The sequence below is a fragment of the Cantharellus anzutake genome (genome assembly GCF_015039405.1).
Source record: "Cantharellus anzutake strain C23 chromosome Unknown EI90scaffold_95, whole genome shotgun sequence".
NCBI lineage: Eukaryota > Fungi > Basidiomycota > Agaricomycetes > Cantharellales > Hydnaceae > Cantharellus > Cantharellus anzutake.
In genome coordinates this window covers 27,619-40,571 of record NW_024067045.1, presented here as the reverse complement: position 1 = coordinate 40,571, position 12,953 = coordinate 27,619, and the positions used below count along the sequence as shown (strand labels likewise).

General features: G+C 48.4%; 2 protein-coding genes across 2 annotated transcripts; both read left to right on the top strand.

Annotated features, from left to right (window-relative positions):
• Window positions 1-8,252: 8,252 nt before the first annotated feature.
• On the top strand, window positions 8,253-9,381 carry EI90DRAFT_3257222 (uncharacterized protein; the record flags this gene model as incomplete). The annotated part of the gene is made up of 3 exons (XM_039066603.1): window positions 8,253-8,751; window positions 8,856-8,889; window positions 9,145-9,381. Exons 1-3 carry the CDS (start codon window positions 8,294-8,296, stop codon window positions 9,379-9,381), a joined length of 729 nt encoding a protein of 242 aa, XP_038909853.1. The 5' UTR covers window positions 8,253-8,293.
• Window positions 9,382-11,139: 1,758 nt separating this feature from the next.
• Window positions 11,140-12,285, top strand: EI90DRAFT_3132925 (uncharacterized protein; the record flags this gene model as incomplete). The annotated part of the gene is made up of 1 exon (XM_039064524.1): window positions 11,140-12,285. One exon carries the CDS (start codon window positions 11,140-11,142, stop codon window positions 12,283-12,285), a length of 1,146 nt encoding a protein of 381 aa, XP_038909852.1.
• Window positions 12,286-12,953: the final 668 nt, after the last annotated feature.

Genomic DNA, 12,953 nt, shown 5'->3' with positions numbered 1-12,953 from the left:
ATGTTGTTTAGGAACCTGGCATTGAAGGATGCCTGGTCTGGCGGCATCACCATCTGGGACGCTGCTTTGGACAGTTCTAGGTAGAACTGTTTTAGGCCTTTTTCCGCTACGTTGTGGTACTTCTTTGTCACGTTCAGTGCAGCAGCGGCTTTAATGAAAGTTCTCATCAATATGTTGAGAACTTCGAGGAACATGCCCTCGTCTCCTCTGAGGAGAGTTTCATCTCGGAGTCTTATTCCGAGGTCGAACGTGGGCCCCCCCAATCCACGAGTCGGGCGGTCCAGGTGGACTTCGTCGAATTGGGGACCTTTGCATCCTCGCGAGGCAAGGAATCCCAGTAGTTCTGTGAACCACTACCAGAACGATTCCATGTCGTTCTCCCCTGACCATTTCTTGTCAGGGAATGCCGGCCCATTTTTTAGGGCTTCAGGCTTCACTCCTTCTGGGTAAGGAGTGAGTATTCTGTCAGGGCAATAGCCCCGAACCCCGAGTCACATGTAAATTAGATACACATAGTCACATGGGCAAGCGGGAACCTCCGGGTAACCGCTTACACACCACCATAAAATACACTATCTTGTATCACTTACGGCCTTGTGTGCTGAGCCACCCTAAGACCTCACATATTCTCACTTCGGCCATTCTTATGGCTTTTTCGTACCATTTCTCCAGGTACTCTTCTTGCTCCCCTGCCTTCGCGGGGTCACTATCCAATGGAGATCTCTCCTTTGGGGGGGTTTTTGCTGGGGGAAATCTTCCTTGCAGCGTTTCTTTGGTTTCAGGCAAATTCGCCTGAAGTTGTATTTGGATTCTCTCATTGTTTTGAGAGGGTGTGTTTGAGTTACCTCTCTGTTCGAGAGGTCCATCGTAAGTGGACGTTTGGCCAAACCTTTGGTACGTGCCAATTCTCCTCCTAATCTCTGAACAATGCCTTCTTTCGGCATCGTCTTCTCCTATCCTTGGGAGAAGGATCTCCTTGGCATCTCTGTCGAGTCGCTGATGATATTCCAGTGTGCTTTCACTGGTGGTTCTTTTCGTGAATTTTTCACAAGTTCTATTTATGTCCTGGATCGTGGTCCAGGGGTGTTTATTTGTTTCCTCACTTTTTTGTGAGAAATTTATTTCCTTCAGCAAGTCTGTCTGTTCGCTGATTTTTTCAGTCAACTTGTCGATTGCATTGGCCATTCTTTCTAGAGTTATCTCTAGACGAGCCGTACTGTTGTGGTTTGTTTCCTCAATCTTTTTTTGGATTGAGTTTTGTCAGGGCACACCCGCCTGACCCGGGCCCACCTGGGCCCACCCGGCCACACCACACCCGCTCCCTGCTGTCTATCCCCCTCCCCCCTCCTTCCTCCCTCTCCTCCCCCTTCTTTTCCCTTTTCTTTCCCCTTTCTTTATTTCATTCTTCTCATCTTCTTCTTCCTGTTTATTTCTTTCTATCTACACGGACCACCTTCCCTTGTATCGATGTACGATTGACCCGTCCGGCCCACACACCCCGGACGGCTTCCCGCTGTGCCCAGCACGCGCACATGTAGCGGACGCTCTCGGGATCCCCCACGGGGACACCCGGATGCCTGTGGCTGCCTCCGAGGATGACGTGGCACCTGTCATGTGACTCAAGCCGCATGTACATAAATGTACCTGAAGTGGGAACCGAAGAAGTAACCTTCTTCTCACATTCTCCACTTCAGTCTGAGTGGCCAGGGACCACTGTCCCGGATCGGGCCCGCCAGTACACACGCCCGCTCCACACCCCACGACGGCCTCAGTGCCGGGCATTACCCCCGGGCCCTCTCGACCCCAGACGCGTCCCTGACAAGTTTATCGCGTTTATTATGCGCAATTCCTGGTTTTCCAGGAGGAAGTTTGGTTGGGCGAGCAGGGACTCTCCCCAGTTGACATTACCACTTCTGGGGGTTCCAGAATGGGTTCTTGGAGTGAACACTCCACGCTCGCTTTGTTTAGGCAAGGCCATTGCAGAGGGTGCTTCCCTTTCATAGAGGGGTCTGTTCGCTAGTTTTTCCTTACTTTTCCATAAGGCTTCCTCAGCGAACTCCCTCATTTCAGTTCGCCTCCTCTTCATTATCTCGGAGACCCCCTCCAAGGTTGGCGACCTTGCCTTGTCTGGCTTGGTGTGTGGGAGTGTAAACAGCGGAAGTTCTTTTGGAGCTTCTGCACTCTGGGAGATCCTGCTCTCAGGGTGTATCTTCACGCCTTCTTGGGCTTTCAGCCTGAGAAGAAGTTTGTCATATCCGTGCATACCCGACCCCGACCCGACTTCCGGACCTCCACCCTCTTCACTCCGGAGTCATAACCTACCGCTGCCATTCCGATACTCACCTTCGGTCCTGGCAACACACCTCCTCCACCCTCCCGTTACCCTCCTACTACTCCGCTCCCCCTTCACAACACCTCCACCCTCCCGTTATCCTCCTACGCTTCCCCCATCCGCTCCGATACTCACCTTCGGACCTGACTACTCTCCTTTCCGCCACTCCTTCTCCCCTTACCTGTCCCCTCTCTCCTCCCTCCGTTACTCCTCTGCCACCCTTCCGCCAAGTTACGACCCTCCACCGCTGTTCCGTACTTCGCACTCGGACACCGCTTGTACCTTACTCCGAGCCTCTGTCATAGTCCCTACCTCGGACTTTGACTCCACCTCGGCCTTAGTCCATTGCATTGGTGACCTCATACTACGTAAACACCATTGCCAATATTCCTCGGACTTCCAACCCCGCCTCCGTAACCTCCGTAAGCTCCGCAACCCCCGAGCTTCGCAGACCGCCTTCGGCACACTCGCCGCCTGTAATGTATTTCTCGCGTTTTCCCTTCATCCCTATTTGGACTACTGCTTCTTTCTATTCTAGCCAGTTAGTCATCATCCCCACTTCCCCTCATCCTCCTGCCCCTCTGGGCCTCGCCCTCCCTACCTCCTTTCGGACGTATCACAGGTCTTGCCCTATGACCTTCGGTACTGCTCCGCTCCCTCTACCCTTTGTCCCGTTCAGACATCTTCGTTCCGATTCAGTCACCCTTTGTTCTCCTTGTGCTTTTGCCCCTTCTTTATATATATCGGCGCTTGTACATACTCGTTTTGGTTTTAGTCCGAAATCGACCTGAAATGCCCCCAAGAGACTTCCTGCTCACCTACTGTGAAATTAAGGACCAAATGGACAAACAGCAATGGCACAGCGCTCCGCTTGAGTCGCTGAGGCCAAAGTCCCTCCACGCTAAGTCTCCGATTCCACTCCGGAGTCGTCCGTTTCCGCCCCGTTCTAACAAAGTTGGTCTTCGCTTTCCATCCTCCATTCGGATGGAACCTGGAACAAGTCCAGTAGTTTTTCAGATAGTCGATGCAGGGGCTCTTCCCTTTGTTTCCCTTTGTCTGCCTTTGGGGCTTGACTTGGGGGCGTGAGGGGGGACTCCAGGGGATAGTGGGGCCCTGGAGTTTCCTGCAACTCTATCTGATCAGCTTTTTGGGCTGATCGTTCGGCACTTTACGCGTTTATCGCGCAAGTCGATCACCTCGTGAGGAGGTGAGGGATCTTCCCCAGTTTGGGTTAGATCGGTATGTCGTGGAGTTCTGGGGGTATTAGGCCCCGCACTTACTCCACATAAGTTTCTAAAACCTTCAGGGGCCAGCCCTGAGGTGGTTGCTAATGCCGGATCGTGTTGATCCTCGTTGTCGTCTGACGATGGCTTTTGGTTTGAATCTCCCATGATGGGAGATTGCAGTTTCTTAATAAACCACTCGTTTCTTTTTAGTGTCGCTGCAGATGCAACTTTGCCCTTGCGGGCGTGTTTAGGTGTCAGGGGACGCCCGGTTATCCGGCCCCCCTTTACTCTAAGCGATATCAATGAGGTAATTGTTAGCTGAGATTGCGTGAGATAATTACGTAGTTAGAACGCAGATATAACTCATTGCGCTATATTCACTATCACGTCACCCCTTACCCGATATTCCCTCATTTCCTGCATCTTCTATCTTCCTATTTGATGTCATGTTTCTATTAGTTACCATCTTCCCAATGTAACTGCGCTCTCGTGAGTTAGCAGAACTCATGTACATAAGGCTACTACGCCAGCTGGGCTAGCCCCCCACCTTTGATATCGACTAGTTTCCTGGGGATACTCTTACACTGTGAATAGACGCGCGGACTCTGACATTAGGCACCATACACACTACCGAGTCAGATGTTAAGAGTAGATAGTTGTTGTGGGTTGTGTTGTAAAACACACCTCACACACCTAAAAAAGTGTGAGGTCTTTGGGTAGCTCAGCACACAAGACCGTAAGTGATACAAGTATGTGTATTTTACGGTGGTGTGTAAGCAGTTACCCGGAGGTTCCCGCTTACCCATGTGACTATATGTATCTAATTTAGATGTGACTCGGGGTTCGGGGCTATTGCCCTGACAGTCGGGCAGGTGAGGGAACCTAGTATCGCACATGAAGAGGTAGTTTTTGAATTTGTGCATTGGTAGGAAAAAAGAGACATGTGGATGCAGGTTGTTGCGAAACTTCACAGAAAAATGTCGGATGGACTTCCGAAAACTTCGCAATGCAACAATGTCATTGTCAACCAGCTCTCCTAAGTGCATAAGACAATGCCAACCGACGAAGCAAAGCGCAACAAAGAGATTGTCATCGAGAGAAGGAGTGAGCATGATAGATTGTAGAATGCAGTGCAGGTCACCCTCAGTTAGCGCCTGTTTTCGAACTGGGGGGGACCTATGAAGTTTAAAGCACCCAGCAAGGGTGCGTGAGAGAAGACAGGAATTTCGGATATCCCGGACCTCCGGCCAGTAGCCTTCAAGTTCGGCACAGATGCCTGAGAGGTATGAGGAAACCGAAGAAGGCTGGATGTGAGTGGACATGTAAACCACATAAAAGGTAAGGGTGTCCAGTGTTGGGGTGTAAGGTTGGTTATGTAAATCACAGAAAGTGGTGTAAGAAAGAAGGGCAGAGGTATATGTGTGTGAAGTTGAAGGCTCAAGGGCAGCACTGAGTGCAGTGGCCCGAGCCTGCCGTAAGCGCTCGATTGACCAAGGTTCACACTGAGGTTGTCGGGTTGTCGAGTGCCCTGGTATGTTCATATTGATTCGGCCCCCGGTTTTAACAATGCTGGAGGCCTAAAGTGGTGGATAGTTAAAGAGGGATAAAGGTTTCACACAACCTCAAAGTTTCTCCATGACAAAGTGTCTGCAACAACATTATGCCTTCACATAAATCCATCCCACTCTCAAGCCATGTGGCAATGGCGGACATGAGAATAGCGTTATAGAGGTCGGTAGCACAAAGGGAGTTAAAAATGTTGAGAGAATTTGTCGAATCAGTATGGATTGCAAGCTGCTTAGGCAAAGGAGAAATGGATGCTGCCCATTGGAGCGCAGCGAGGATAGTGATTGCCTCGTTATAGAAGATGTTGAAAGGCTCATCAGGAGTGAGAACTGGATCCCCTATATAAGCAGCTTGGAGTTTTGGGGCCCAGAAAGCAAGTCCAATTTTGCATGCATCCCCAAAAATTTCCAGATCCGCATCGAACAGCGTCCAAACTTCAGTTGATAGGATCCTCACTCCCTCGAGTTGATTCACCAAGTCAGCGAACCATAATAAATCGTTGCGGACTTGCTTGTTGACATAAACAGGTTGGTGCATTGCTTGCTTTCCACCAACCTTATTGTATGCCAAATTTAGTGCAGGTTTGAGCAAGGGGAAAACGTTGAGCATCCAGTTCGCATACCCAAGGGTCCGCAACCACACCGCAGCGGTTGACAGCGCGACCCATTTGGTGTGTCCAAGACAAAATCTTGTATTGCAGCGCAGAATTTCGCCTTGGCCTCAGCAGAGATTGAAATCGACAAATCTTCAACATCAAAGAGAAACCCAATCACTTCTAGCTGCTTGCCATACAGCTGCTTTGCATTGTCATGTGGCACTCCAATCTCATCCAAAAGTTCCAGGACAGTTGCCTGATCATGCGGCATGATGCACTTGTAAGGCGCATAGAATTTGAGATCATTGGTGAAGGTGACATTGAAAGCATCGTCCACATAGTGTAGAAGTCCTTGGATCCTTTGCAGATGAATGGCGATCCAACAGATGAGTCCAAAGAAGAGGCACCAAAGCCACCCAGAAGCTCAGTTCCCAAAAATGGCGCACCAGTCAACATGATAGGAACTGTTAACGAGAGTTGCCTGTCTCGCCTGCCATCTGGGGTGCATTGGAATACATCGGTAAGCTTGAGAAGTGTCAGACTTCCACACATAACATGGTCAAATATTTCCATTTTGCAACATCATCGCTCAGATATTCGAGGCAAGGTTGCTGAGGTTATCAAGGACGACAAAGCCCCCTTTGGCAGGAATCAAGGAGTTGAGGGACTTATTCCCAGCACTATGGTCATTAACCAGACGTTGTAGGAGGGCACAGCAAGTACCACACAAACAAGGCCAGAAACACGTTTTTCGAGGCTCCAACGAGCACCCCCAAGCATACAACACAATCCCAACGCCCACGACACATTTTAACATTTTTTTTCCAATTTTTTCCATGCTTTTTTCTCAAGACCCATATTGCCACTTCCCCAAAATTCACGGATATCCACCATTTCCCCCATATCTCCACCAATCTTCCACCAATTCACACGATTTTGAGCTTGAAGGACAGCGACGGATTAGCAGAAGAGGATGAAAGGACGGGACGGGAGTTAGGATGACGGATATGCGGTGGAGAAGCGAGATTGATGGTTGATATTGACCTTATGGGCCTCAATTATTGATTTTATTGCTACCTTGTGGACACCTTTTTGCCTTATTGTTTCTTAGCCAAGTTCTTAACATTCTTCCTGTTTCCATTGACACCATCCATCGGCTATTTTTTCTTATTTTTTTGTTCTGATTTCCCTTTTTTTTCTATAAATATGCCCAGTTTATCTTGTACTTACATTGTTGGACCCCTCTTCTGTGCTACAAAGAATGTGGTGTTGAGCGATCCCTCCATACGTTAAAGAGCCTCCTGACGACTGTCCAAGAAGGACCAGGAGTGAGTACATGATTAGTGAGATTTTATTGATTATTTTCTAGCACCCGGACCATGGCACAGTATCGGCACTGTTGCCACCCATCCTTTCCCATCTTCTGACCCGACTCAGACACTACCCCCAGGTCCCTACTATTTTCCTGGGAAGCTCTTTTGCCCGGTTACATTATTGGTGGTCCTTACAGGGGGCCGGGGTTGTCAGTTTCCTGTTTGGGGTCACTTATGCCAAGTTTATGCAAGTTTTCACTTCCACTCATTTACAAATTGATTATTTGATCGTGGATATCGAGTATCTACATCATTTGTTACACAAAAGCACACCAAGAAGTACAAGTACAAGTTTAGGAATCCACAAGTTCACAGATCCACACGTTCCACACATTTTACCCAAGTTTCCCCCATTTTCCCTGAGATTCCTCCTTCCTGCCAGTGTCAAGAGGCACAGAGGATTGCCCTTGTTCCACGAAAGCGGGTTCTGAGTAGCCCTTACACTCCAGAAATCCCCGTTGTCACCCACATGGCACCTAGTTTGCCTCCAGAGATCGCCTCAGTCCCTGTCACTGCAGCGCCTGTGTTTGACGTTTATTACACGCCAATGCCTAGCACCTGTAGCCCCAGAGCGCCCCGATTCAAGGGCAAACGGGTTGCTAAGTTGCTGTGCAAGTATGAGTTGCTGGCGGATGCCGCACTCCTCACAGATGCCGAAAAGTGCAATTATTTGCCAGCTTATTGCTCCGATAAGGAAGCGAGGTTCATTTGCACCCTTCCTGACCTAGAGACCAGTGACTGGTCATCGCTCAAAGCAGAATTGCTGAGCTGTTACGGTGCCGACATTGAAGCACCTGTGTATCGCTTCAGAGATCTCCGCAAGTTTGTGGAGAAAGATTGCAAGATGGAAACCCTAGCCCATCTTGGATGCTATATGCGCAAGTTCCTTGCCATTTCCAAGTCCCTAGCAGCACAGAATTGCCTCAGCGCTCTTGACTGCGATGAGTTGTTTTTCCGAGGCTTTCCATCCAAGTTCAGATATGAGCTCGAGTTTGAGCTGCAAGTGCAAGGTCCGTGGCTCGATTTGACCCGGCCACCCGAAATGCACGATGTTGTCGCAGCGGCAAAGATCCTGCTCCAGGATGACTTGTTTTATGATGACTTGTTTTGTGATCACAGTCTAACTGACCATAGCAGTGACGGCGCTAGTTCCTGCCCATCGCCAGCTGAGACCCATAGCAGTGTGTATGCTCAGTTCCCAATGCAGTCCTCAGTTCAGAGTGACTTTGTGCTCGAGTACGATCCAAGGATGAGCTCCAGCATGTCAGAAGACCTGGAAATCCCAGAGACGGGTAGCCCAGCGTTAGATTTGAATGACCTACACCAGTCTGAAGCGTCTGAGATGTCCAGCGCTGCAGATGCTGAGTCAAATGTCGCATATGTGTCTGAATCAGAGTTTGAAACCGAGAGTACTAGCTCCTACGATGCATCCGAGAGTACATCCAATGTACCAGAGCACAATCTTAAAGAGTTAAGGCCTAGCGGCCCCTCTTACAGCTCAGAACCCGACGTCTCTGATGATGAAATGGCTGCTCATGTTCTAGAGCCAGTTGAGATCGAGTTTGCACACACAGACGAAGTCATAGACCCCCGATTATTGGAGGCAACAGCATATTCACTGTGGGAAGTAAACTCTGGTAAATTACCAAGTTTTCGTAGGTAAAGGACCATTTACTAAGTTTCGGGTGGTAATTGAGGAATGGTAATGTACCAACTCCCCTGATGAGGTTGGTAACTAAGTTCTGTGCACCATATTTTACCAGATATCCTATGGTATTTGGCGATGCGATACATAGTGTAAGATTTCATGTTATGTACACCAGTTTTACAGTAAAGCATGATGTAGTCGATCATCGCTGACATCAAGGTGGACTGTACAAGCTCAATACTACGGTCTACATGCAATTCCCCATCGCAGCGATGCTGTTCCATAACGAAACCCACCACATACCGATGATACTGATGCTAACTTTGCGATAATATGTGTTATCTCTGAGAGAGAAATGAAGGGCATTTGAGTCAGTGCAGTATTGTCATGAGCTCTGCAATCAGAAAGAAGAGCGAGGTTGGCGCATTGATGCCTGGGAAATTCAAAGTCGGGAGAGTGCATTCAAATATCTCACAAAGTATGCCATAGGATATATGCTTGATAAGCAGTCTTTTGATGGACATGGGGATTTGAATCTACAGCAGACTGTTTGCAGCGATGCGTTGACAGTCAAGTTGCATTCAGCAACTCCTGAGTCCCTTACCTTCACCTCTCATCATCTGCCCTCCTCCCGACTGTAAATGCTATCGTGTATTTTGCCCACAAACACGCTTCATTGAGACTTCTTAACCTGTTATATTGCTCCACTAGTGAGACAACACGCTTTCCATGGCAAATGAGCAATAAACATCGGAATTCCAACATGATCAGTCTTATCTGACATGCCTTATCATGCATCCTATCACACATCTTTCCATGTGTCTTTCCACACATCTCTCCACACATCTTTCCACACGTCTTTCCACGCGTTCCACGCGTTCCACGTGTCTTTTGTCCTTCATTAGGTTGCCGATGCACTCTCCTTTTCATGATGTCAAAATCAGTATAGCATATACTTGTGGGACTCACCCGATCTGTGGATCTCTCTGTTGCACAGAAAATCAAGACTCCTGATCTGCGAGGCCAAGTTCATGGTCTTCTTTAGCATGATGTCCGACACGTAGTCTCACACACACTGGGGTGACATACCAACAACTGAAAGGGTCGGTCCCTTTATTGCTCTTGCGCATCTCCATTCTAACTGACTCTCAAAGCTTGTTTCAAAACACCCTGAGCTTGAGACTATGAATCGCTGAATGCCCCAACCTGAAGTAAATGAAGAGTCGTATCGACAACTCATCATGCGATGCGATCAAGGAGGGAGCATCCCATACAACAAACAGCAAGGAAAAAGCAGAGCAATGCTGATGCCCAAGTCATCAGGGATTTGACCTAGCTATGTCTTCCATCGCTTGTCACTCCCAAAAGTCATAGCCCATGTACTAACTACTGTTACTTTTTTTACAGTACTTCTCTCTGGTCACTCACACTAACTCCTTTCACTCTTACTCACACTGCTATCACCGACTCGTTCAACTCCGCCCAATCCCACCTCTGCTCTTTTTTGCATAGAATCCTTCGAATTTTCCACTACCGTTCAATCTCTCTTGGTACTGTACTGCTTGTGCATCGCCTGTGGGTCACTTCTGATGGCCATGGTTTGTGTATGTGCATGTATTCACTATCATATAAAACACCGTAAATGAATACTCTCTGACCCATATTGCACCATGCCAAAGATTGTAAAGTACCAACAACGAATTGTCAGGGGACGCCCGGTTATCCGGCCCCCCTTTACTCTAAGCGATATCAATGAGGTAATTGTTAGCCAAGATTGCGTGAGATAATCACGTAGTTAGAACGCAGATATAACTCATTGCGCTATATTCGCTATCGCATCACCCCTTACCCGATATTCCCTCATTTCCCGCATCTTCTATCTTCCTATTTGATGTCGTGTTTCTATTAGTTACCATCTTCCCAATGTTACTGCGCTCTCGTGAGTTAGCAGAACTCATGTACATAAGGCTACTATGCCAGCTGGGCTAGCCCCCCAGCTTTGATATCGACTAGTTTCCTGGGGATACTCTTACGCTGCGAATAGACACGCGGACTCTGACACGAATCAGTAAATGACCAAATACCAATCTGGTAAAAATGGCCGTTTACCATAAAAAACATCGTACATCACCAGAAAAACTGATGTTATTCACCATTTCTGGTCTGGTATCCATTTCTGGTCAATTACTGCATACAAATTGGTATATTACCGCCGCTCCGGTGGTGTTTGAACTCGTATTTTACCAGACGAAAAATGGTAAATATTTTCCACTGTGTATTGCCACCCGATTGAGCAAGCTGATAATCCCGAGAGGTTCAGCGAGTCTTACTGTGATAACTCAGACATTCGCAAGTCAACTTTAGAGTCAGAGCAGTCGCTTGTGTTCCAGAATGCGACCATGTGCCACACAACTCCAGAGTTTGAGCCAGAGTTCATATCAGAACTTGAGTCCGGCGAAGACATGTTGCCAGACGAATGCCACAGCCCATCGTATGAGCCAGAGAGCACACCAGAAGCTGATTGCAACCAGCGCTTCATGCTTCCAGAAATAAGCACCGGCATCGCAGAGATGTCAGAGTTGTACCAGTTTGCCCTTGGGTTTGAGCCGGATGTGTCAAGAGCCGACCCAAGAGCACTGAGCGATAGCCAGCGCCACAGTTTGTGCGATGCTTCATGTTGTGTCGAGTCCATGCAGAGCCGTGAGCGACAAGTGCCCAGTGAGCAAGTGTGCCAAGTTGTCGGTACAGCTGTAGCTGCCGTTGATCTCAAATCCCCGAGCATTCTAGCCAGCGTAGAAGCCAAATCAGTCAGAGGACCCATTATTGAGCCGCCCCCTGGGCTCAGAGTAATGCCCCAGTCAGTAATGGCCAGAACTCCAAGAATCGAGTCGGCTGAGTTCCATAGCGCCAGAGAGCTGCTTATTGTGCGCAATTGTGTTGACTTGTCCCAATCAGACAAAGTACAAGTCCAAGACTTGAGTGCTGCGACCAAGACCAAAGAAGGCAGCCGTGCGGAGTTGTCTGTTGAGTGTAGTGATTCCAGCTGCCAAGAGGCAAGCTCAGTGATGATGCCCCAGTGCACAAGCGATCTGTTTGCAACTTCTGATATGACCCGAGATCAGATAGAGTCAACCGACTTGACTCAAGTGCCCAGCTACAAAGCTATAGATGCGACTTCAGTCCATAGCGAGGACAAGTCTCGTGCTCCTTGCAACAGACCTGCAGATTTGAGTGACTGTTTGAGCACCCGAGTTGACGAAACAGATGTTTCAGTTTGGGACCCCAGTGGTGAGTCCAATGCTGGCCTGAATGGAAATTTTCCCAAGTGTGCAAAGATGCCACATTCTGTCCCCGTGTATAACGAAGGACATAATACTTTGCCCAAGAAAGATCCAGAAAAGGCTGCGAGGCACAGATCCGATTCCAATTGTGGTGAAGCATCTGAGCATGTTAAGAAGCTGACCACCTTGCCCGAGCATGATGATGGTCATGCTTACTCAAACCCTCTTGTGAGGTCTCAGTGGGGTCAGCACACAGAGCCGTAAGTGATACGAAGGTGTGTATTTTATGGTGTGTGTAAGCAGTTAATGGAAGTTACTGCTTACCCATGTGACTATATGTACCTCGTAATTACATATGGCTCAGGGTTTGGGGCTATTGCCCTGACACCTCTGCCACAGTACCCCCCCTCAGACGTTGTGAGTGGGAATTAGCTACAGGACCAGAAAACAGAGGGTAGCACTCCAGCTCACTCCCCAAGAGCTAGGGAAGAAAGAGAAAGGGGGCTGGAGGGTGTTGCAGTAGAACAGGTCCATATATTCAACAGGGAGGGGGGGGGGATTTTGGGGAAAATATAACTCTGGTAACTCTTGCTTATCTTCTTTCCATGGTGGATTTCCCTAATGGTCACAATAGCCCTTTACCAATCGTATGGCCACTCACAACACCCAAGTACACAGACTTCAAAAGTAGCAAGAGGGGGGAAATCTCTGTTTCGGTATCAATCACTATGTACATATACTCATACTGCAAATATTCAATAGTGGAAAAGACTCCGAAATATATGGTTTGGCTAAGCCAAGCCTTCACCAATAATGGCGATAAGGCTCGGTTACCATTGGCTTTGAATAAATTCCCAAATGACAAAAGAAGAATGAAATGTTAAACACCAACTTCATAATACCACTCCCAATATCGCATCAAAACTCCGTCC